Below are 27,195 nucleotides of genomic sequence, written 5' to 3' on the forward strand. Positions count from 1 at the left end.
TCAATGATGAAATTAACTGTAGCGAAATAAGAAGCGATGGAATGGATAAGACAGAGTCTGTCTGGGCAAAAATCACACTGGGTAAAAAAGCAATTAGAGCTTCCCCTGAGATAGTGCTTGGGGTGTGCTACAGACCGCCGGGATCTGATTGGGATATGGATAGAGACCTCTTTAATGTCTTTAATGAAGTAAACACAAAGGGGAAATGTGTGATTATGGGGGACTTCAACTTCCCGGATATAGACTGGAGGACGAGTACTTGCAAGAATAATAGGGGTCAGATTTTTCTGGATGTGATAGCGGATGGATTTCTTCATCAAGTAGTTGAAGTACCTACGAGAGGGGATGCCATTTTAGATTTGATGTTGGTGAGCAGTGAGGACCTCGTAGAAGAAATGGTGGTAGGGGACAACCTTGGTTCGAGTGATCATGAGCTGATTCAGTTCAAACTAGATGGAGGGATAAACAAATGTAGATCTGGGATTAGGGTTTTTGACTTCTCGAGGGCTAATTTTAAAGAGTTAAGGAAATTAGTTAGGGAAGTGGATTGGACGGAGGAATTAGTGGATTTAAATGCGGAGGAGGCCTGGAATTACTTTAAGTCGCAGCTGCGGAGACTGTCGGAAGCCTGCATCCCGAGAAAGGGGAAAAAAACCATGGGCAGGAGTTGTAGGCCAAACTGGATGAGCAAGCAACTCAGAGAGGGGATTAGACAAAAGCAGAAAGCTTACAGGGAGTGGAAGAAAGGCAGGATCAGTAACAAAAGCTACCTTGGTGAGGTCAGAACATGTAGGGATAAAGTGAGGAAGGCTAAAAGCCGCATTGAACTGGACCTTGCAAAGGGAATCAAAACCAATAGTAAAAGGTTCTACAGCCACATAAATAAGAAGAAAACAAAGAAAGAAGAAGTGGGGCCGCTATACACTGAGGATGGAATGGAGGTTAAGGATAACCTAGGCATGGCCCAACATCTAAACAAGTACTTTGCCTCAGTTTTTAATAAGACTAGTGAGGAACCTTGCGATGACTGAGGGATGATAAACGGGAATGTGGATATGGAAGTGGATATTACCGCAACTGAGGTAGAGGCCGTACTTGAACAGCTCGATGGGACGAAGTCGGAGGGCCCGGACAATCTCCATCCGAGGATATTAAAGGAACTGGCACGTGAAATTGCGAGCCCGTTAGCGAGAATTTTTAAGCAATCGATAAACTCGGGGGTTGTGCCGTATGACTGGAGGATTGCTAATGTAGTTCCTATTTTTAAGAAAGGGAATAAAAGTGATCCAGGTAATTATAGGCCTGTTACCTTGACGTCTGTAGTATGTAAGGTCTTGGAAAAAATTTTGAGGGAGAAAGTAGTTAAGGACATAGAGGTCAATGGTAATTGGGACGAATTGCAACACGGATTTACTAAAGGTAGATCGTGTCAAACCAATCTGATCTCCTTTTTTGAGAAGGTGATGGATTACTAGATAAAGGAAATGCGGTAGATATAATTTACCTAGATTTCAGTAAGGCGTTCGACACAGTTCCGCACAGTTGCTAACACGGAGAAGGACAGGGATACTATTCAGGAAGATCTGAACCACCTTGTAAACTGGAGTAATAGAAATAGGATGAAATACAATAGTGAAAAGTGCAAGGTCATGCATTTAGGAATTAATAATAAGAATTTTGGATATACGTTGGGGGCGCATCAGTTGGAAGCGACGGAGGAGGAGAAGGACCTTGGGGTACTGGTTGATAGCAGGATGACTATGAGTCGCCAATGTGATACGGCTGTTAAAAAAGCAAATGCGATTTTGGGATGCATCAGGCGGGGTATTTCCTGCAAGGATAAGGAGGTGTTAGTACCGTTATATAAGGCGTTGGTGAGACCCCATCTGGAATACTGTGTGCAGTTCTGGTGTCCCATGTTCAAGAAGGATGAATTCAAACTGGAACAGGTTCAGAGACGGGCCTACAAGGATGATCCGAGGAATGGAAAAACTGCCTTATGAAAGGAGACTCAAAGAGCTTGGCTTGTTTAGCCTGGCCAAAAGAAGGCTGCGGGGGGATATGCTTGCTCTATATAAATATATCAGGGGGGTTAACGTTAGGGAGGGAGAGGAATTATTTAAGTTTAGTACTAATGTAGGCACGAGGACGAATGGGTATAAACTGGATATTAGGAAGTTTAGACTTGAAATTAGACGAAGGTTTCTAACCATTAGGGGAGTGAAGTTCTGGAACAGCCTTCCAAGGGAAGTAGTAGGGGCAAAAGACTTTCCTGGCTTTAAGACAAAGCTTGATAAGTATATGGAGAGGATGTTATGATAGGATCGTTAATTTGGGCAATTGATCTTGGATTACCACCAGACAGGTCTGCTCAATGGTCTGCGGGGAGATGTTGGATGGGATGGGAACTGAGTTACTGCAGAGAATTCCTTCTTGGGTGCTGGCTGGTGAGTCTTGCCCACATGCTCAGGGTTTAGCTGATCGCCATATTTGGGGTTGGGAAGGAATTTTCCTCCAGGGCGGATTGGCAGGGGCCCTGGAGGTTTTTCGCCTTCCCCTGCAGCGTGGGGCACGGGTCGCTTGCTGGTGGTTTCTCTGCAGCTTGAGGTCTTCAAACCAATTTTGAGGATTTCAATAACTCGGTCCTGGGATAGGGGTTGTTATAAAATTGGATGGGTGGGGTTCTGTGGCCTGCCTTGTGCAGGAGGTCAGACTACATGATCATATTGGTCCCTTCTGACCTATGAGTCTATGAGTCTATGAGCACAGAAAAGCCTTTTAAAAAGGCTATGCTGTGGAATAATTTCCTGGCTGTCACAAGGTAATGGGATTTCACTCTCACAATTTGATGCAAAGATCTAAAGCAGGATAGCAGTAGACAGGTATTCTGCTTCACCTCTTCAGGCCAAGTTGAAAGCCTTTCTTCAAAGCTGAGTAAAGCTGTGCAGAATTTTCCAAGGGCAAAGATGTTTTATGTTTTTAGCAGTATCATTTCCACTGTTGCTGCTATATTACTATGCAATAGTGTAACAGGAGAAGGACAAGTTAGTGTCTTTTGCACTGTTGCAGTATTAGAATGCTATTTCTTTCAGTCTTTCTTGTGAATGTAAAAACTGGCAAATAGTGTGCTAACAATCTCGTGCACTCATCTGGGAAATGTGAAGTGGTGGTTACCAACTGTCACCTCCGTAGAGCTGCAAAATAGGACAAATGGCCCAAAGAAATCAACTGTCTGATAGTGTGAATGGGTAGCTGAAAGAGGAGGTATGTGGTGGAGTTGGAGAGAGTAAGTAAAATACATCTGTTATGTTGAGTCTGCTCGCAGGTTTATTGTGGATTCATAGAGTCCAAGGCCAGAAGGAACCATTGTGATTATCTAGTCTGACCTCCTGTACAACACAGGCCAGAGAACTCCCTCAAAATAATTCCTAGAGCAGATCTTCTAGGAAAACATCCAGCCTGGTAAGGAATAGCACACTGCCTGCCCATGAAACACCGAAAGAAGATTCCTTAACATCTAGTTCTGAACCATGCCCCAAATGATCATCAGTAAGATTGGAATAAGATTCCCTATTTTCTTTCACGCAGTGCATATTGTACTCTTATGTTTTGCACAGATATGTTCACTGGCCTTATGGCAAATCCCAGTGAGTTATCTTTAACAACTCTCTCTCTCTGCTAAATTAAGAATGAAGTATCTGCTAGTGATAGAAATTATTAAAATGCGTGTTTTCACTAAAGGAACATAAGCTTTCCATGAACAGAACACGTACTCCGTGTCAAAGCACTTTTAAGCATCCCAGTCCACTCTATGAGACAGATTCGTCTCAAAGTGAAACATCAGACTAAGAAAAGAAGTTTTCATAACTTGAAGGATACATTAAAATTATAGCATTAACATATCAGAAACTCCCTACTTTAATTTTGAAAGTGATTATGTTCCACATATCTAGAACATTGAGAAAACATTTCAAAACCCAAACGTTGTGACAAAAACATACATTTATATAAATCTATATTTGAGTCTAAGGTGAGTTAAAACCATGAATATTCATTATTTTTAAACATATTCAAGTTTCTGATTTAAAACAAATACAATAAAAGGAGCTAATTATTTGTCAAATGCATTGTTAAGTAGCATGGTTACATGAAGTGATGGCACCAATTTTATAACACATCTGTTACTAAAGCCATGCTGTAAAATTAAAGCTAATGCTAACTTTAAAATGCAGTTCTATCTGAAGAAAAGATTATGTAAAAATGGCATTTTGCCACTGAAAGATCAATTTCCTGTGAATTTTCAGAGTTATATCTGCTTATTTTAGAGTCAAAAATGAAGTTTTAGTGTTTTTAATCCTGTTAACACTGCAAAGCAAAGACAGCAAAGGGAAAGTGAGCTGGATTCTTCTATTCCTTCTCATGTATCAACATAATGGAATACGGAGTTGCAGTCATTTGTCCCGCTGTAAAAGGGATAAATGACCGAAAAGAGGGATTGTGCGGGTGTAAATGAGGGCCTAATTTGGTACACAAAACCTTTACTGCTGGTGGTGATGTACTAGAATGCAAGAACCATCCTGGATAATCATATTCCAGGTTGAATTTGGAGGGCTGGCTGTCAGCACAAAATCTCTTAACTGGTATGGAATCTCTTTTTGGTATGGAAAACACTGAAAGACACCTCCCCTTTTACACAGTAACTTTTCAGAAAAGAACAATATCCCGTACTGGGTATCTTTCAGCTTACTCTTTAAATTTTTTTTAAAGGATACACGTCCTTCATAGTATCTAACCGTGCCTTCTTGGAACAAGCATGACAGTATTCTGCAATGCTTAGAAACTTAAGAAGTAATAATTATATTGTAAAATTGCCATTGTTTTAAAGGACTTTATGTTTTCAAAATTGCACAGATCTTAGGCTAAAAGTTTGGTCTCTCACTACATTTATTTTTTTAGTTTTAAGCTATCATGTCTATGAGATCAGTAAATAGTGTTGCTCAAATCTTCCTTCTAATTTCTGCTCCCCAGTAGTTAGCACACCAAGTTTCCCTTTAGGGCGAGTACCTCCAGGATCTCTCCCGAACCTGGTTTAAAGAGGTTTATTTCTGAAAGTGCATAGCTTTAAAGCAGCATCTTGCGCTGGTGTCCTTCACAGATTGCATTTAAAAAAAATCAATCCAGCGAGCAGCAGTGGTGCTGAACTGACGAAGCACATCTCTGCATTATCCCTTCACAGGGTGGGTGGAAAAAATGAGTTTTTGGAATAAAAATTGCAGTAGTGACCCACCCAATGTATAGTGCTGGACCGAACACAGTAAAGCAAGGTTTTTGTTCTGAAAAGAAGCTATTTGCATTTAAGAGCAGCATTGGAAAAGGCTTTTTAGATTGGCTAGTCAGATCTAAAAAGCCAAGCAAAATGAGAGGATTTCATGTTTCTCATATTTCCATTTGCACAGCTAAAGTGTTCAACTTAAGTCAGCATTGCACTAAAAAAAATCACATATTGTTTTTCTCATAAACCTTTAAAACCCTTAACGAATTAGGCCTTATATTTTTAGGATTGTACTAGAAAATATAAGGCATTTGCTGGATGTCCAATCTAGTGTTTACTACTTCATCTCTGTACGAATCTCCATCCATTTGCACCCAAACTTCGATTGTATCAAAGGAGATTTCCTTACTTTACTGGCTCCCATGATTCCCGCTCAAAGCCCCTGTGAATTGATTGTGCAATTGAGGACTCCATCAGATCGACATATCTAACAACAAGTGGAGCAAACAGGTCTTGAAGGTGTTTGTGGAATTTTCCATTGCACAAATTATCTAGAATAGATAAATAAAAGTATAGTAAGAAACTATTGTTACTGAATCCTCTGTAACAACCCACAAGTAGTGGCATTTTATTACACAATGAATATGCTGGCTAATATGAAGAAATTCCATAACTGGAGTTTGCACTGGGAGTCCTGAACCATCAAGATCAGTGATAAACATAGCAGGATTGAGCTCTTAACTGGAACAATCAAACAGTAGATCTTCTCCATTAGTATCAAATTTAGAGATAACAAAACAATTATGTACTATTTGCTATTATAAAAAGAGTACAAATGAAACAGAGTGTGGTAAACATCACTGCCTGTGCAGGCTGGGAAATAAGTGCTTCATTAGAGAATCACTACTCTTATTCAGAGTTTTTCTCCTAAGAGGAACCTCAACACTCATTAGGCATGTCTTAAGAAGCTAATTAAGGCCCTGATCCTGCAATAGGCTCTTTTTGCAAGATTGGGGTCTAATTTACTAACATGGGTCAGATGGGACTGGACAGCACTGCGTGGGATTTCCAAGAGCACTCAGAATTGGCCTAATTCTGCTCCCATTGCTGTTATCAGGAATTAAAAGCATTGGCTTCAATGGGAGAAGAGTTAGGCCAATAGGGGGCACTTCTGGAAATCTCACCTGTCCTACTAGCATGTAACATGACAGGAGAGAAAACAGTTCAATCCATGGCTAACCTTGCTTCTTTGCATGTCTCCTGTGTATAAAGTAACTTTATGTCATTTATTTTACTCAATATATAACCCAGATGTCTTTCCTTTCCTTTTATTAAACTCTTGGGAGGTGGTGGGGAGACTCCATATTTTGTAAAATATGGTGCAGGTAGAAATGCTTAATGAAAATAACAGTAATTTACTAACCATCAATAATGCACTCACCACCGTGGAACCTGAGTGAATAGGACATTAACGAAATTCCAACCCCTGACTTTGAACAGGAATTTATCTTTACTTAAAACAAGTTCCTGAGCAAATGAAAGGCAGGAAAAGAGGATTTTTTTTATATTAAAGTAAAATAAATAAATGATATATGCAGCAATTTTCCCCTAAGGCAACCACAAAATTAAACGGACACATTTGTTTTAAAGTACCACCCTACATTGGTTTTCTGTACAGCATGGAAAGGCCAGAAATAGCATCAATAACCTGGCAGATTTGCCCTATCAAAAATACATGGTCAAAATACAATACATACAGTCAGCACGGAGGAAATCATTTAGGAGCTGAAATAGTGGAAAGCTGTCCCACGTGTCTGGGGGTTGCACCTCTAATGCAGCATCCATATCCACCGCAAACAATGACAGGAAGGTTTCTGCATGTTCAACCATTAAGTCTGACCACCACGCAAAGGCCTTAAAATTTGGTAGAAAAAAAACCAATAATAAAGAAATGTATTAGTTCCATTAAAGCACAGTCAATGAGATGAGACCATTTATCTTAAAAACAAATGTGCATCCCAGGGGAAACCAGCTTTATTGTAAAGAGAACAGCGCTTTGAAATGTTAGCCACAGCACGTACAGTGCAAATCACATAAATTATGCACCTACCATTTTGATACAGAAATGTCTCATAGCGCATATATTCAGAACTTCACTGTACGAATAGTCAGTTGTAACATGACAGAAAAGCTAGGTCTGTTCAATTTACAATAACTCACTAAAATTTTTCTTGAATCATGCTATTTACTGGAGGAGTCAACTAGTTCTTATTCTAAGGTATAGAAATCTGGGAGTTTCTTCACTGTGTTTGTGGGTTTTCTGCTACGTTTTTCAATAGTTTTTAAATGTATTTGGATTCACTATTACTGTTCATCTTGAAATGCTAGAAGCCTGCACTTTCATAGTCTTTCCTAAATCTCTTATCTAGAAATATTTCAAGCATCACCAGTAAAAATTACTACAGCACCTTTCATTTTCCATGGTTAGGTATAAAGCTCTTTAAACTTACTAGCATTGTTTACAATGCCCTTATTATGAAAATGTTTGTAACCAATTTCAGAACTATGTTACAGACATGTCAGGATACCAGTCGTAAAACATCAAAATCAAGCCAGGACTTTACTGAGGCAAGAAAACATATATAAATTTGAAAACCAAAAAATATCAGTGAAGTAACTCATTTTCATGCACATGGGTCCTTAAAATTCACTGTACAGGTTCTCTGAAGTGACATTCACATCATACATGGCTCAGATGCGAATGTGTTTCAAACGCATGCATGCGTGTTTAGTAATCCCCTCTCGCTGGGAACATGCAGTATGAGCGGTGCTGTCAATAGGACCGTGTGCAGTAATTTTTAGGTGATAGGAAACTACTCAAAGATTTAAAGTGTCTACCTAAGAAATATCATCCCAGACTTTCCAAGACAAGGAAACCTAATAAATAGGCACCATACTAGAAAGATGGAACAAAGACTGAGAATAAACATATCAGTTTCAAGAGAACCTGTCAGCCAGGAATATGTATTTTTGCCTCTTGGAAGGAGTAAGTTTCTGTCAGACGTGAATGGACATAATGGACTTCTTTCTTTCTTAGGGCTCGATCTTGCATGCACTGAAGTTCTGCCATTGACATCAGTAATAGAAGCATTTGTTCATTAATCCTTATTACTGAGCTTATTTTAGAATGTTAGACTAAGGAGGATGTTTTGCCCTATACAGGTACCTGTTCCTCATAACAACATTCCTGCCAATGGCAGAATCCTTTGAATAGTTTCCCATTTGGTCTCCCTTGTACTTGGCTTCCAGCTACACAAGCTACAAAGCCATGGGACTGAGTCTCCATTTCACTATCCCAATTTTATGCCACTCTCCTCCACTGACCTCAACAGAGTCACACCAGAATAAAACCAGTGGAAAAAAGTAAAGAATCAGGCTCACGGTGTGTAAATTGTATAAGTGCGGCCTGCCTTGTGTGCCAACCCCAGGGAATGAGGGGCAGGATGGTGTGCCCTTAACCCTTGCACTGGTGCATCTTATCACCATTTCCTGCACTTGGAGGGAAGCGGGCTCTGCAGAGCACTCCACCCCCTTGCTCCAGTGGGCAGGAAGAGGAGAGAGAGGGTGGAGAATGGGAGAAACCTTAGCTCCAGCCCCCCCCAAATTAATGCCCAGGAGCAGATCTGTGCTGGCACGCTGGGGAACACATGCTGCACTGGGTATAGACCTGGTGCAGTTTTACTTCCTCCCTGGAGGAGCACGAAGAAATTCTCCAACTCAGCAACACGCAGCCCCTTAGCCTGGGCAGATTGCAAAGTGACATCCATCACGTGTGCCATCCCTGAAAAAAAATCTGCCCTCATGGATGTTCAGTAAGCCCAGGGTCAGATGCAAAGACCTTCTTGGACTTTTGCTAATGTCTGTGCTAAGTAATTCTATGACTGCCATGAACAGTGCAAGGCCGCTCAGCACAGCTGAGTGTAAACCAGTGCTGTTAGCGGCTCTCTCTGGAGCTCATGTCCAAAAGGGAGAGAGAGAGAGAGTTGTGAAAACGCTGCTTTGATGTAATGGTGGATTGGATATTTTTACACAATGTTCTCTAACAGCAAGATCATCTGAAGCAAAAGTGGCAGAAATCAATTCTGCTTTCAATGTCTGCTCAAATTTTCTCCAAAGTTAAAAAACATAAAAGCTATGATGGTTGACAGTGTCCCTTTAAAACAATTTTTTAAAACAAGTTTGAAAGAGCTGATGCTTGCGATGCTACATTTTTTTCTGGCCAGGCCTTTGTTTCTTGAGAATATAAAATCCTGTCCCCTTGCCAAGTTATTAGCAAATGGATCTGAGTGCTAAGAATCCTGTTAGTAACTCTGTCCATGAAGAAGAACAAAATCACTGTTTTGGGGGAAGAAAAATAATATTTTCTCCAACAAATCCCAAAATATTTAAGAGTCCTGCAAGAAAACCTGCTTTCATGAGAAATAATTTAAAAAAAAAAAGAAATTAACAAGAAAATCAATATGTGATCACTTGTGAAAAACATAGTCATACTTCTATTTCTGCTGGAATTATCAAATTCTACCTTCATAATTATCCAACTCATGTCTGGGATTCCCCCACCACTTCACAGCTAGGCACTAATTTCTTGAAATGAGAGAAGTAACATTTCATCACTCAAAAATCTCTTTCAATTTTATCAACCATCTACTTACCTGCTTTGCTTCAATATGATTTAAGGATAAAAGTGTGCTTTCTAGACAAACACACCTAATATTGTATATATTACACACAGGTACACATGTATATATGCATATCTTCAAAGAGTTAAAATACATATATACATATACATACATACATATACATAGAGAGAGAGAGAGAGGGCAAAATTAAAAATACATGAAGGCTTAGGTCTTATGACATTTACAATCATTCTTCCATGTGGAGGAGAATCAACTTTGGAGACACCTGATGAGAGAAATGACATGAGTCTAAGCTCTCATGTATTATAGTCGTGTACATACTGAACAATGGATGTTTCATCGGCACTTTTGTCTGGGCAATTTAATTTCTTATTGTGACTAACAAAAACAACTTAATAAAATATAATTTCTCTATGTTAATATTTTTCAAATTTTTCCCATAGGGTACTGGCCATTCGTGGGCTCTCAAGCTTGTTTTATGAGTCTGTAATGTGTATTGTTGGCATGTTCACATGCATTCACATGCTAGAACAAAACGGGCTAATTTCAATGTGCAAATGCTACTGATCCTGGCATTTCTCCAGTAAGTGACAACTTCGTTTTCTTGAGGGATATCCAACTAGACATATGAGTCATCTCTAGCTTCATGGGTGCTCTTTACTAACTCCAGGTGAACAGAAAAAAAAACATGCATGTGAAAACTCATTTGGAGTAATTAAGCCCACAAAGTAGACTTAGTTATATTGATAAAAGCAGAAAACTTAGACAGAAAATCTTGAACTTAACTGTGAAGACTTTTTTCAACCATATGTAAGATACTGAGAAGACATTTCTAAAATGTCACAGTGTGTAACACTCCGGATAATTGAGCTTACACATAAATATCCCTGCAGGTGTCTCCTTTGCGTAAAATGCAGTTATGTGGCAAAATCTCATGAAATCTGCACAATAACAAAGGAAATAATGTGGATATAGTTGTTGTCATAAATGGACAGTTAAGAGTTAATGGAACAGAAGTACTTCATATCTCTTTTGCCTGTAAAGGGTTAACAAGTTCAGTGAGCCTGGTTGTCACCTGACCAGAGTACCAATCAGGGGACAGGGATACTTTCAAATCTTGAGGGAGGGAAGTTTGTGTGTGTGCTGTTAGTGTTTGGTTTTTGTTCACTCTGGGGGCTCAGAGGGACCAGACGTGCAACCAGGTTTCTTTCCAATCTCTCCGACACAGTCTCTTATATGTCCAGAATAGTGAGTACTAGGTAGATAAGGTGAGTTAGGCTTATGTTTGTTTTCTTTATTTGCAAATATGTATTTGGCTGGGAGGAGTTCAAATTAGTATTTTGCTGAAAAGATTTTACTTTGTACTTGTATACTTAGGCTGGGAGGGTATTCCCCGTGTCTATGGCTGAAGGACCCTGTACCTATTCCATCTTAAATTTACAAAGATAATTTTTACTGTTTTTTTCTTTCTTTAATTAAAAGCTTTTCTTGTTTAAGAACCTGATTGTTTTTTTATTCTGGTGAGACCCCAGGGGACTGGGTCTGGATCCACCAGAGAATTGGTGGGGAGAAAGGAGAGAAGGGGGAGAGAGAGGTTATTTTTCTCTCTATGTTAGGAACACTTTCTCTCTCAGGGAAAGTCTGGGAGGGGGAGAGAGAAGGAGGGGGGGAAGGTGGATTTTCCTCTCTGTTTTGTGATTCAAGGAGTTTGAATCACAGTGATCTTCCAGGGTAACCCAGGGAGGGGAAGCCTGGGAGAGGCAACGGTGAGGGAAAGGGTTTACTTTCCTTGTGTTAAGATCCAGAGGGTCTGGGTCTTGGGGGTCCCCGGGCAAGGTTTTGGGGGGACCAGAGTGTACTAGGCACTGGAATTCCTGGTTGGTGGCAGCGCTACAAGTACTAAGCTGGTAATTGAGCTTAGAGGAATTCATGCTGGTACCCCATCTTTTGGATGCTAAGGTTCAGAGTGGGGAATTGTACCATGACAGTTGTACATACCATAAAAGCCACATAATAAAACCACATTCAACCTATTGTTTTCCTCATTGGGGTGAAATTCACCCTATGGGCAGTGGTCAGCACAATTCCTGTGCACCACTTAAGTCCCACTTAGGATATGTCTACACTGCAGTTAGACACCCACGTCTGGCCTGTGCCAGCTGATTTGGATTTGGGCTAAGGGGCGGTGTAATTGTGGTGTAGACGTAGGCTGGAGCCCAGGATTTAGGACCCTGAGAGATGGGAGGGTCCCAGAGCTTGGGCTGCAGCTTGAGCCTGACCATTTACATTACAATTAGACAGCCCCTTAGCCCAGGTTGTGTGAGCCCAAGTCAGCTGGCACAGGCCAGATTCGGGTGTCTAATTGCAGTGTAGACAGACCCTTAGACCCCCCAAAAAAAGACACTGTGTTGGCCCTCTGGACAGGGATGAATGTCACCCTTTCAGATCATCATCCAAAGTAGGAGCAGAGTATACATGTTCCCCTCCTATTGTCACAAACATCACGATGCATATTTTTATCTTCCCAATGTAGCGGACAGAACACATGTCCAGCATCGTAGCCACTTGCCTCACAACATGCTGCCATTATAAAAATAACTAGCATTAAAAAATGAAGAGAGTTCTTACAGTGCGTACATAGAATATATGACAGTGATGAGTGGAATAAAGTATTATTTTCTTTAGACAGCCTATCACAATTCACATGTAGCTCTGTGGCATTTTGCTCTTTCCGACTCTTAAAGTGTCCCAAATAAACGAAAATAAAGATTATTTCACTCTTCACCACAGTATATTCTCTCTATATATATAAATACCATATATCTAGTACAGTACACACACAGACAAAATAAAAGGAAGACTATTATCACCCTGTTTATCACTTATTTCATAATTGCAGTGGTGTACTATAGATCAGGTAAATGCAGAACAACATAGGTAACAACAGGCTGAGGAAAGATTCCAGGCAGGTAAGGGTTGTGCTGGGATGTAACTGCAGTGCTTGTAAAATATACTCATTGTTACATGCTTGGACTGGATACTGTCCCACATTAACCCTTCTGTGGAGGGCTACCAATTCCACAAGCAGTCACTCTGAAGTTGCTGTTACATTCCTTGGACCAAAGTTACAAAGCAAGGATAACCCAGGTAAAATCCCATTAGGAAACATGGCACCGAGAGGGCATGCACGAAATATGACAGGAGGTGACTCATTTCATTCAGTTTAGTCACATACCTCTTTCCCCTGCCAGGATCATCCAAGATTGAATGAACAGTAGAAAAACAGGGAGGAAATTTAAATATGCAATCAGGCATTAATTGGGACTCGTGGATGGTTGTGTTGTAGAAATAAGTTAGATTGTACTGTAAATTTAATATACATCAGAATGATTTTTACAAGTGATTGTGACATTATTTATAAAATTTATTTAATGCAATATATATATATATTTAAAAATGTGAAGGAGAAGAGAAAATAGTGAATGATTGTAACAATACTAAAGTTATAAACAAATAATTGTTAAATCTGAGTTTTAAAATGATCAGCTTTAAGACAATTATCACAGAGTACTGGATTTGCAGAGAATGAAGGGCCGGATCCTGTATATTCTTACACATGTGTAACTTTACTCATGTGGGTAGTCCCACCGAGATGAAAATCTCATGACATCTCGTCAATGAGGTTATACACCTCAATGCAATTATTCACGTGTTTAAGTGGTCACAAGATCATAACCTATGCTACTGAGGTTCTCATATATTTCGGACTTGGTGAGATATGGATTCCCTGTTTAAAAGTCTTATTAAAACAAGAATCTTTCTGCTAGACAGCTTTGAAGAATAAAGCTATTTTTCATTTTGCTAAGTACTGGATAACCTGTATATTCAGTAACAGAGGACAATTCATTTCAGCCACAGCACAAGTAGGATACCCCAAACAGGCCGAGAAAGGCATAGCTGACTGAAAAGCCACAGTGAATAAAAGAAGATCATCATATTCAATGACATAAGTAAAAAAGAAACAAAAAAACTGTTAAAAGAATTTTATATAGAAAGAAACAGACCAAAAATAGCTTGAACATTTGTGGTGCTTTTTCTTTGCTACAATGCTGAATGGTGACAAGGGAATGCTGTTTGGATAAGGCTGAAATTGATTCATTTCATTATGCTTGGAAGTATAAACATGACTTTTTGGAAACCCATGACCCCTCTCGAAAGTGGACAGACTTTATATTGTGATTAGTCCGGTAGCTTGGCCAAATTCAGCTCTCACTGACGAGAGCAGAATTTGGCCAATTTTGTGTAACCCCTTCCCTCCTCTAAAAACTGACTTCCCCAAGTTTATTTTTTCTGCAACTATATTTTGACAGTTATTTAAGAAGACCAGGTGGCTTTAACAGTGATATGAAACCACATGGTATGGTTCAACATTCAGCACAGCGAAATGAACAAAGCTCTCCAAAACCAAAAAGATCCTGTCCAAAGACATGCTCGAGCACTGCTACTCACCTCTGCATGGTGTTCTTCATTCTGCTGTAGAACTTCAATGACCAGTTCTGCCAGACGTATTGTATCTTCTAGCTTTTTGGCAGGAGTGACTAACCGGCCTACATTTTCTGTAGCACAAGAACTTGAGTTAAAATGGAGTGAAACCTGAGAGGCTAGATGTATGGCCAATAGATTTAAGTGGAAAAAGTTCCATAATAGTTAATAACTCTAAAAATTTTTTCATGCGAGTGTTAAATGCTCTATAATTAGTCCTGAGCAAACCGTAAAGCCACATTTGTTATTTGTACTGTGAAAACGCAGTGCTCCAGTTCTGAATTTCAAAATACTATGTGAATTGTTTTACTTTCCATTTTGTGTTGGTGGCACTTTATTAATTCAAATTAACAGAATAGCAAATTCCATAGAGACAGCATCTATCTATTAACAGATGACGATATGTATCTTTCTGGTTAGACTGTGCTATTATATATTTGATGTACACATAATTTGTAGAGTTTTGTTTAAATGGAGCTTTTAAAAAAGTAAGTTGTTGAATATAACAGTGATACATTAATTTCAATGATATACACTGGATGCGCTTAAAAAGATTCTACTGTTCTGAAAGATTTTACCAATTTAAGAGATATTCCTTATATATATATATAAATATAAAAAAATGGGGAATAAAATAAAAAGAAATGTCAAACTTTTAGAAACTTTATATGTGGGCCCAACTATATAGAAGAAAAATTGAAGGTCCAGTTCACCACTGGTTACTCCTGGATATAACTACACTAAAAAAAGGGAGTTATGCTTGAGTAAAGTTGGAAGGACCCAGTGGTAAATCAGACCATTGGTTTATAAGTATAGTTTTATGGGAAAACATACTCAACTTTAAAGCATAAAATCCCTTAAATAAATCACACGAGTTCAAATACCGAAGCAAGGTGGAGAAAAACACAAGAGCTATTTCATACTATCTTGCAGTATTCTCCAAACCTTCTAAAATGAAGTCAACCTAATGCTCATGCACATCTTATACTAATGCTTATGCATCAATATATTAAATGTTATGTACAGTAGACAAACACCTTCCGGAATATTTCATTAGAAATCCAAATAAATAAATATATAAACCCCACTACTCACTAATAATCCAGATATCAATGAAAAAGTCCAAGGAGCTGGCCAAATGCAACAGTGGCTATGTGTACACTAGCACTTCTGTTGGTAAAACTTTTGTCAGTCAGGGGCGTGAAAAACACACCCCTCTGACTGATATAAGTTTCACTGATAAAAGCACCGCTGTGGACAGCGCTCTCCTGCCAACATAGCTACCGTGGCTCGCTGTGATTAATTATGCTAATGCGAGAGCTCTCTCCCATCAGCATAGAAAGGTTACACGGAAGAGCTTACAGTGGCTGTACCGCTGTAAGGCCTGTAGTGTAGACAGCCCATGAGCTGGTCCCTAAGAACTTAGGGCTTGTCTATGTGGGAACACTCAGGAATGTTAACCCGAATTTATTAAACATGTAAATTTAAAGTGGATAAGTTAAAGTGCATTAAACCCCTTTGCAGGCACCCTAAAGCCATGCCAGCACTAGAGGTGCTACAGGGGCAGAGCGATGGCACCGTAGCTATCCTGCTGTAGTGTCACAGAGTGGATGCTTCCAACAGGGACAGAAGGGGTTTTCCGTCACTGTAGGAACTCCATCTCCCTGAGCAACAACAGGTAGGGTGATGGAAGCATCAGCCAAGCTGTATCTACCTTGGGGGTTAGGCTGGTAGAGCTATAGTGCGCGCACGGGTCTGAAACACAGCTGTAGTTATGTTGACCTAACTTTTAGGTGTAGACCAGGCCTTACAGAATTAAAGTGGTGTAAGTGCAGTTCAACTAATCCCCAGTTCAGCAAAGCACTTAATGGTCCATCCCTATTTAGCAAGGCACTAGACTGGGATTTTCAAAGGAGCCAGAGGGAATCAGCTGAAATCAACTGGAGTTGGGTGCCCATCTCCTTAAGATGCCGCTGAAAATTCTAGTCATACCTGATTGACATAAACACAAACTTAAAATTAAGCACAGAGGTAAGTGCTTTGCTGAATCAGGGCCTGCAAGAATTAAGGAAGCTGTTTTGGCCCCTCTTAAGTCTATAGGAGTTTTGATGTTGACTGTAACAGGGCCAGGATTTCACCTGAAACTTTTTTTGAACACATCCCTATAGTTAAATGGTTTCTCTTTAAAAACAATGGCCAACATTTTCAATATCAGAGGCCTAAAATTAAGGACCTAAGTCCACAGTTAGGAATCTATGTTGGTGCCTTAAGTCTTAAAGAAGTGATGAGCATCTAAACCTAAAATCAATGGGAGCAATAGATGTTTGGTTCCTTTAAAAATCAGATCATTTCTATTTATGTGGCACCAAAGGCCCCAATCCTGTGAAGTAGTTTTTGTGTAGATGTTGTGATGGGTTAGGCACTAAATATGGACTTTAGGGTCATCCCCGGCTAGGGTGATCAGATATCCCGATTTTATAGGGACAGTCCCAATATTTGGGGTTTTGTCTTATATAGGCACCTATTACCCCCCACCCCTGTCCCAATTTTTCACACTTGCTGTCTGGTCACCCTATCCCCTGCCCCAGTTTGAAAAGTGTTCCCCATGTTTCCCTTCACACATTTTCTCAAGGCAAATACTGAACGGCGAGCTAATTATTAACTTGTCATTCTTTCTTTTATCCATGCAAACGCCTCAGCAGAAACAGCGTTTTTCTTTTGTGCAATAACAGGTCACAAAAACCTTCCAAAATACACGGGTGCTTTTCCCACAGCACTGAAGTCAATGGGAGCTTTGACATTGACTGCAACGCGAGAAGTATAAATCCTGATATGGTTCATTCTTTCATTCGTGGCAGTGATTTGCTCTCAAACACAACTAAAAGACAAAAGTGTTAATAAGAACAACTGCTCAGAGATGCTGTCTTTAAAGAAAATATTTTGCTTTATCAACTTTGGCAGCCAACAGATGTCAATCTTTTTTTTCTTATTTTAAATATTTCCCTGGGTAAGTTACTATACATCAGAATATTCTGTTGAGATAGCTGGAGCACTGACAGTTAAATGAAACGTATACCATATACTTATCAAACATTTCATACAACATCGTTTAAAGCTCATACATATTCATTGTTATCATGCAAAATGTTATGCAACAACAATGTTATTTTGTGCTGACGTTGATATTTGAAAATGTTGCATATGTCAGACATTGCTAGACAAAAAATGTGGACATTCTGAAATAAGTACTACTGTTTCTACGTCTCTAAAAGCCTACTTTGTTGTGCTAGATAATTTTAAAAATCCTTACAGTAGAACTAGCTTCCTAATATTAAACTAAACTAAAACAACGAAAAAACACTAAACTAGAAGACGGTTGAATAAAAGAAAGGAAAAACGGTTACAGTACTTGGTGTTTGTCTAGGTATGCCTTTGAGCATCTGATTTATCATGTTAGGCTGAGTTTGGGTGGATGGTGATGGCCCAGCCGGTGGCTTAGGCTTAGGTTTAGCTGGACGAGCTGTTTGTCAGTGATGGAGAGAACCACACCAAAAGTAAAGAGACATATGACGTCATAAACAGTGACTAAAAGATGTAAACTTTGAAAGAAAAGCAAGCAGAAATGATAAAACACAAATGGAATAAGCTCCTTATCGTTACTTGAAGTATTACACAATTATAACACCATTTGACAACAAACATTTTAGAAGTCATCAGATTCTACGACGTGACAGTGCTTTGCAATCAAGATGCTTAAAAATTCAGTGGAATGCTAATTGTATTTCATGTAGCCAAGCGCAAAAAGGAGAAGTTTAGTATGATAATTTAAAACGTATAGGTGTGTGTGCGAAATCTGAAATAATATCGCCTGGTTTTTGCGCCCTATAATGGTAAGAAAGGTTCCCTATTGAAGGTGCCCCAATGCCTATTGTGAGGTTTAATATCAAAACAATGAGCATAGGACTTAATTGCTTTGCAAAGACCAATTACAGATTTTAGACTTAAACACCACTGTTGGTGAAAAGGAGCTATAAAATATTCTTGCATTCTTCGTGCAATTTAAACATGTAAAAAAATCTGTCACTTTAAAAAATGTGTGGTTTCTGATTGTTTCCAACTCATTTAATTATTTTCAACTTGGAATTCTAGTGGCTTTTATATTCTGGGTTGAATCATATATAAAACTTGCCAGCTCTATCAAATATGTTACTTGCTATTCCAAATGTTAGAATACTGCAATCAGGACTTGACCCATCTGTCATATAGTTTACAATATCAGCATAGCAAAAATTCTATGAAAATAGCCTTTCCTTCTGCATACACATAGACAAATCATATATGATGAATATACTGGTGCTATAGTTACCATTATATTTAATAACACATTTTAATAGGCCAAGTACTGTATTGTGACTATTTTAATTATTTTGTTTGTAAGGAATCTGGCATATTTATCTGGACATTCTGTTGCCAAAAGTTCTTTCCATTTTGCTTGCATTTTCCAAGGGAGGGGGTAAATTAGTTTGGCTGCTGGTTTACATAAAGTGGATTTGTGATTGCTTTTAATTCTGATAGTGTTATAGAAATTATCAGGGTATAGACAAATATATTCTCATACACCATCCATTTAAGAGTAAAAGTTTGAGATGCACATGCCCTGCATTCCTTTAAGATGTTCAGTGATTTAATGTAGAGCCTCAGCTTAAAAACATTAGTTTTTTCTGCTAACAGTTGAAACAAATCTATTCAATCAATTCCAGAAACAACTTGATCCTTATTAGTCATCTACCAGAAGGGCCCCTTTCTCAAAAATGTTCCTTACATCCCTCACCTAATGAAAATTATATGCCTTTAGGGAATGTTACTACAGATTTTCATTCGGATTCAACATTTCAAGAGGAAGTCAACTCAGCTACATACTGATGGCCCTTAAATTCAGCTCACACATTTAAAGAGACTATTTAACAGCAAAACATTACAAAAGGAAGTTTGCATAAGGATCCCAGGATGGGAGGTAATTCTAATAGACAGCTATTATACCTTGGCTCCCAGATGCATCTGTTAGCCATGTTACAGTAACACCTCTCTATACAATTTACTCTGTTTGGTTCCCATAATGTGACTGGCGTGTCAGAGAGACAAGAGTTTTTCAGAACAGTACCAAAGCCAGAGGAAAACTGCATCCAGGAGAAGCAGGCAGCTCAAGTCCTGCAGTAATCTGACCCTGCATAAGCCTCAAATATGTTTCCAGCTACTGCATTGCCAGCAGCTGAAATATCTACGGATTGCTCCAGACCTAGATGCCTACAATATCCAGATAAAAAATATATTTCAAGTTTTATTGGCATCTGGATCCTGAAGCTGTTGAACAAGCCTGGATAGTGTAACCTCAATGGTTTTCTACTTTGTGGAAGCGTCAAAAGCAGAAGAGGAGAAAAGAAAGAAGGCAGTGTACAAAAAGATAACTAATGGTGCAAGCCTTAGAATGTCACTATTAAAATATACTTGAGACAGCTTAAAAGACACTTTGTTGCGTGGTTTTCAGCAAAGTGTCCCAGTGGGTGTGTGAGATTCCTCATTCCACCAAATACACTTCAGTCCTACCCAGCATACTCCTACCGCAGCCTTCTCTTGGGGAGACATGACCATGCCCAATCGCAACATGTGATGGAGTGTGCCATGTATGAAGGCAGGTTCATTATGATGGGGTCAAACAACTTCTGAGTCACCAAGTGTTCGATGCTTTTATTTCTTTTACTTTTTAAGAGCTAAATCCTGGGCTTTTGCTTGAAGTCTGAGTAAAGCAGCGGCTGGAAGGCCAGAATCTCATCACAGCAGCCGGGAATGGCTTAGCTGCAGTGGTCTCTCTTACCTTTTGGATCAGCAGGAAGAAATCTCATCGCTACTTCTATTCTAGACTGAGACTTTTTGTGTTACTTCCGTCTTTGCTGGCCCTATGATTGTAACGTAAGGAAATTAAAATTTTTTTTTGGCCCTGATCCAAAAAAGCACTTAAGCACATGCTAAACTTTAAGCACACAAGTAGTCTCATGACTTTCAATGCCACTACTCAGGTAAAGTTACACATGAGCTTAAGTGCTTTGCTGGATGTGACTCTCAAACAGCTATATATGTACAACCTCATTTGATTCCTTTAAGCTTTTGGGTTAATATTTAGCACCAGTAATTTGCTAGAACAGCTATGGATGCTTTAACATTACAATGTTCACTAAACTCAACAGTACTTCTGCAATTTTTTTCAGGGAGGCAGATTTAGTTTCACTTTGATTTCCCCCAACGCCTTTCTTCCCCATTTTTATTTTATTCCATTCCAGTATTAATTTGCTTTAACATGAGAAATATTTTATATTGTTCATTAATGTGCGTCCGACTGACTTACAAATCTGAGTTATTAACAGAAAGGCAGCAGGTAGGTGTTACTCACTCACTATCTGGCAAATTGTTGCCTCCCAGCTATTAGCTGGACAAATAAGAAACTTATAGGGCCTGGTCTGGCAATTGGCCTACTTGTAAGAATATGAATTACTTAGGTGAGTAAAGGTTGCAGGGTTTGCTCCCAGAATGCTGTATACGGCAACTAGTGTAAAAAAAAGGCACCATTATTTTGGGTACATACTTTCTGTAATATTTCTTGGGTGCTACTCCCTAGAGATGGTAAACTCTTCAAAGCAGGGTGATGGATTTGTGCATGTGTAACACTGACAGATCCCGGTTGTTGGGATTGAATCTGGGATCTCTGGAGCTAAACGCATGAGCTAAAAGCCAGCTGGCACTTGGCCAAGGCTGTACAGCAGACTCGTTAATCTCTAAGTGGCCGCAGTACCACTAGATGGGACAGAACACCACACCCAAGAGGCGTGTGGGTTATGCGTGAAACTTTTAAGTATGAGACTCAGGAATAGCCATATCGGCAAAACTGAATCATGTAGCAACTACAGAGGGGAGTGAGACTGGCTGAAGGGAATTCATTTAAAAACGCTAATATTTGTTAAAAATCATTGCATGTTATCACCCCCCTCCAGCTGTAATTATAAAAAATGGGTTTGGCAAAATGGCCTCTTCTGTGCTTCTCAGCAGCCGGATTTCTCTCAAACGAATGCCTTACACATTTGACTCTGAGCACTGAACTGCGAGACATTCTGGGATTCACGTTAGTGGAGACGAATAATGCTTGGGGTCTGCCAGGCTCCCTTGTGATGGCCCCATGCATTCAGCGCAGGGTGGTCTGGCCCTCCTCCCCAACACAATTCATGCAGGCTATGGAATCATTGCTATCTGCCTGTCAATACACAGAATATGGTTCTCTCTGGTGACATGGCAGGGATACAACGAGCAAGCTCAGGAAAGGGGACAGGAAGCTCAGGGTTTAGGGTCAGCACTAGGCCCCTGCGCCACTCACGCCCTATTTTGAGGACTCAGGTGGCACTCAAGTGGTGCTTAGGCCTTGGGCTTAGCCTCGTCAGTGCTGGATGGTGCCTCAAAGAAGTGGAGCGTCTGCCAATTACATCTCCTCCTCACTTCCCTACAAATATACTGTTGAGCCCACCCTCCCCACACAAAATCAATTCTGAACTTCCAAATAACATCAGTAACCAAATGATTTGGGGATCTTCCTCCCTGCACTGATAAATGCATCCTGCCCTAGCCCCAATAGCTCCTGGTCTGTAATTCCTACCTCCACTGCTCTAGAAAACGAGTAGGCAAGCCCCAACCACTCCCTACTCGTGGGTCCTGCACCCTTTTCAACTCCTTGCTAGCCCCTTGAAATCACAGGCTTGCCCTGCTCATCCCTCCCTCTGCCTCAGTTCTGGGCCCCTGCTGCTCCTGAGAGTTTGGAGGTATCTCAAGGGCTAGAGGCTACCAACCTTCCCACCCCTGACCACATCCTAGAGTGTTGCATTGTAGGAACTAGATGTTTCCAAATACTTCTCCCCTCAACCAGCCCACTGTCTGCTGAAGAGCTGATCAGAAATTTTGTTATCCTTCTCCTCTGAAAATCTTTACTTTTTAGGGGAAAACATAAAAAAATTAAGTATTCTGAACAAAAACGGAAAGAGTTTGGTTCTGAAATGCCACCAGAGTGCATTGTGGGAGTTATAAGTTTGGGTGATTCATGCCCCCATTCTCTTCTATAGGCCAGGCCCCTTGTTCAGACTACATTTCACATGATGCTCCACAGTCTCCCTGATTGGTGGGGGAGGGGGTGCATCGTGGGAGACATATGAGCCCAGCCCATAAGGAGAATGGGTACATGAGGAAATTGAACTACAGATCCCAAGGGTCACGATAGCAGAATATCTGATTTGAAGTACTTTGGCTTTGACTGAAATGTGAAAACAATGTCAGTTCTGGGGGCTGCGTGCGCGTATGGAAAAGAAAATTTTGTGGAAAGCGGACACTTTTCACACAAAAAAATGCATGTAGTTGAAAATCCGGTTTTCCATCATAAAATAGTTGTATGGAAAACTTTTGGCCAGCCTGAGGCTCTGTTGCTCTCCTGCTCTCCCCATGGTGCTGCTGGAGAGAAGCACAGCTTCTGTCACAAGGTTGTTTTGAAAAAGAGATGAGATTCACTTGGTGAGGCTTGGAACCATTGACCTCTCATCACTAGCGATGGCTGCCCTCTGCACAGGGGATAATCCACTGACATTAAACAGTGGGGAAAGGCTTTAATGGGATTCCTCTAAGTGATTAGTGAGGGTCTTAGGGCTGGTCTACACTAGGGCTGGTGTCGATCTAAGTTACGCAACTTCAGATACATGAATAATGTAGCTGAAGTCGACGTACTTAGATCGACTTACCGTGGTGTCTTCACCGCGGTGAGTCGACTGCTGCCACTCCCCCGTCGACTCCGCCTGGGCCTCTCATGGAGGTGGAGTACAGGAGTCGATGGGAGAGCGCTCGGGGATCATTTTATTGGGTCTAGACTAGACGCGATAAATCGACCTGTGCTGGATCAATCGCTGTCTGCCGATCTAGCGGGTAGTGTAGACATACCCCTAAAGAATAAACAACAGACACAAAAACAGTGGTGGAGGGGATTGGGTTTCTTCTGCTGCATGGAGACAGCATATTTTGAGTAAAAAATATATATTAGGAGCTGGATTATAAATTGGTGTTGGTTTGTGGCTTGGAGATAGGAGGCCTCCAGGAATCAACCTATTAGTTTAAGGATACAATGCTGCTGTCAAGAACCCTCAAAGGCTGACCAGAGGCTGCTGATAAGAGTCACCCATTTACATGTTGTCTCAAGTCTTAGGGCGAGAGCCAACGTCCATTAAAGCTAATGGCAGCCTTTCTATTAACTTTGGATCAAGCTCACTGGGAACGGAAGACATTTGTATTGGCTCAGCTCTGAACAGTAATCCCGTGTGCAGATAAACAGGAGCCATGACAGCAGAAAGTCCACACAGCTCTTTGGAACACAGAGTCCTCGATTTAGCACAAATGCTATTCTGCTCCTGCTCAACAGTGGAAAGCAAAAGAAACACCTGCTCTGGTCATGGGAACGGGGGCTTGACGGGACTGGCAGGGGGTGATGCCTCGGGGATCTTGTTGGATTGGGGGGAGGAAGAGTAGAGCTGCCTGTCTCTCTATGTTGCTCATTTCTCTTCTTGGCTGCCCTGAGGAGCCTCTTCCCCTCCACCAAGATGCTCTGACTGGGCAGTTTGAGTGCTCTTTTGGGGTCACCGCTGGCTCCCCCTCTGCTCCACATGGTGGGGAATGGGACATAAAAAGGGTGCTCCCTGCTCTTGGCACCATTTGGGCTGGTGCCAATCCTCTCCCAGCCCCATGTGCTTTGAGCTTCAGCTGATCACCAACAGCGGCAGGAACGGTTTTGTGCTGATTGACCGTTGCTACTGCTATGGAGGTGAGCCAGCACAGGAGTCTGGTTTGCAGGGACCATTAGCAATACGTGTCACCCATTGACAGGGACTGGTCTAGGCAGTGGGGGCGTCTGTTTGCATACTGTAGACACAATGAAGAACCCATTCGTTGGAACCTTGCTTCCTCGGACAAGAGAAGGATAGAGGGGAGGGGGTGAGGTTAACAGGAGCCTATTCCCCTTTTATGGCGAAGCATTTATAGTGCATTGGACCAGGCTGTGCTGTTACACTGCGGCTGACCTTTAACTGCATCATTTATGCCCACGTCTCATTCTCCTGCTGCATCTGCATCAAACACACCTGTTGTCATTTGCTGCTGCCCCCTGCTCCCCTCCTTTTCTCACCTTCACTGTCCTCCTCAGAAGAACCAAATACCAAAGATCAAATCCAAACAGAATTATATGAGTACAGTGTCCAAAAAAACGGAAGAAGTAAGTTTATTGTAAACTATTAATTGCCAAGTAAAACAATCTAAAAACCCTGGGCTGGATTTGCATTTGCAATAAAGTCACTTTTACACCATGATAGCAGTGTCACATGGTCATGGTGTAAATGACAATCGGGTCCTTTAAGTCCTCAGCACTTTTTTGATGACTGCTCTGCATTTCACAATTCCTGTACCCCTGGGATGCTAGTCTGCAGTAATTTTTTTCTAAAGAAACAATGAATTCTCAATTTCTGTAAATGGCCAGAGGGAAACCCTTCCAGGGCTTTGCACGCCTTAATCTGAGTGTTAGTAGTTTTTGTCTTATTAATAATTAACACAGATTATTAATCCTGAATTGTTTTAGCATATTATTCTCTTTAATGTTCTATTTAAAACCACGCATTATTTCTAAAGGGAAGAGGAAAGGCCAGATGCATTTTGGGAAGGAGTCAGGAAATGCATGGGGGTGATGTCGGGGGTGGTGGTTATGTAGCTATTTTCAGTATCTCAATTTTATTCTTGCTTGAGAGAAAGAAACAACATTTAGAGCAGTAGCATTCACATTTGGCCCCAATTTAGTCAAAATAGGTCAGGGTTCCGTAAGGGAAATAGGATTTGGCTCCATGTGTCCTTCGCTGGGTTCATACAACATAAACCTGTGTGTTTTAGGTAAATGGGGCCCTCTGAAATGCCCCACCTAATTTCCCTGATATTAACCATGTCATAAGTCTGTGTCTGGTCCTAAAAAGATGATGGCCATTGTCCTTATTTTACTGATACACTTGGATCTATGCTCAATTAAATCCAACGTGATTATTTGTTATGGGTGCACCTGAAAATATTATATACTACTTTTTCTGGGGTGCTTCTTGTGGACTTATTTAAAGAGAAAATCCATGCTTTGTTTTCTGAACAATTAATTTTTGTTGTTACTAGCGCCTTTTACCAATACCACAACTATAACAAAAAATGAAAAGATACTCGGACAAATTACAGAGCGATCACTCCTAATGCTATTAGTGAAAGAGGCACCCCTGGAGCACAGAGCAGAACTTGGCCCAAGATGCTGTATTTCTTTTTAAAACCAATTTCTTTTTAGAAACAGGTTTTGAAATCAAGTGTATCCTTTTTCACAACACATAAATAACGACTTAGAAAAAAACCCTAATAGTTCAGATCTCAAGACCTTTCAAACTAAGGACCCTGGTATGTAACAGTAATGAACATATTGGCATGTTACAACTCCAGAATCACTACTGAGAGTCCATCTTAATGGTATTTATCTGACCCGCACTCTTGTTTCATTACATGTTACCAACATGTTACGAACAAAAAAGACAAACACGACTTCTGTCTAACCGTAGTGTTAGTTACACATTAACAAATAAACCATTTTCTCCAAATAGGGCATAAAACAGAAGATATGAAAAACAAAAATGAAGATTAGTTTAGTTATAAATGTGCTTATTAGGTGATTGACATTAAAGGCCAAATCATCCAAACTTTTTTTCTGCCAAAAATTTGTTTTAGTTCCTTTGGAAAACAAGAAACTTTCTCTTCACTATAAATAAACCTCCCTGTTATGTTGTACCTTCACTATAAAATACTTCTGCTCTACACTATATCTTAAGGGAGAAGTAAAAGATAGTATGTATGTTGAGACAGCACAAATTAACTCCTTAAGTATTATTGCAACTCCATCTTCAGTCTACAGGAGTACATATCTTAAGGAGCTATGAAAAGAAAACAAAGATAAATATAACTCAACAGTCCTAGCAATTTATAATACATATACAATTGTTCACCTGCATCCTTTTGATTCTCTATATGAAAGAGAGAGAGCAACAAGGAGAGAAAAGAGAGAAACAAGAACAGATATGCAGGATTAATGAGCAAGTGGACCAAAATGCCCCCCAGTTATGTGTGATATATGACATTTGAAAAGAAAATAGTTGCCCAGTGACTCCCACCACCAAGAAGCATGGTATCACCAAAAAAGACTCCTTTCACAGAGGTGAAAGAAAATGCTGCACAAATAGAAAATCAGTAAACTTAGTGAACTAAGCTCTGAGAACATACAAGAGCTCACCAAGCAACAAGTTCGTATGTTCCACCCAGAGCTTGGTGTAAAAGAATAAATAAAATCTAGAAAGAGAACAAGGAAAGCATTTCTGCTTGAGAGATAACAGACAGAAGACATGTAAGATCTGATGTACAGAGAAAGGACAGCTTCATATGATCTTATACACAGGATTGTTTAAAGATCTTATACACAGGAAAAGGGATGGCTTTTTCCAAATGTCCTTTATCTGACCTCTAGCTCATTGTTCCCCAGTGTAGCTGCTA

The 27,195-nt window shown here is 40.2% G+C and overlaps 1 protein-coding gene across 5 annotated transcripts in view; it reads right to left on the reverse strand.

Moving 5' to 3' along the window:
• The window catches only part of CADPS (calcium dependent secretion activator), a 404,679-nt gene that overhangs the window by 73,176 nt on the left and 304,308 nt on the right, over window positions 1–27,195 (reverse strand). For 3 of the 5 annotated variants that reach the window (XM_050957618.1, XM_050957617.1, XM_050957614.1), the window contains 3 exons: window positions 14,482–14,588; window positions 7,030–7,186; window positions 5,682–5,823 (listed from right to left, as the gene is read on the reverse strand). In XM_050957618.1, the coding sequence (XP_050813575.1) occupies window positions 5,682–5,823; window positions 7,030–7,186; window positions 14,482–14,588 (406 nt within the window). Of the gene's footprint in view, window positions 1–5,681; window positions 5,824–7,029; window positions 7,187–14,481; window positions 14,589–26,654; window positions 26,673–27,195 lie in introns of all 5 variants that reach the window. The other 2 variants (XM_050957616.1, XM_050957615.1) reach the window with 1 other exon arrangement.

This window comes from Gopherus flavomarginatus, chromosome 6, assembly GCF_025201925.1.
Source record: "Gopherus flavomarginatus isolate rGopFla2 chromosome 6, rGopFla2.mat.asm, whole genome shotgun sequence".
Taxonomy (NCBI): domain Eukaryota; kingdom Metazoa; phylum Chordata; order Testudines; family Testudinidae; genus Gopherus; species Gopherus flavomarginatus.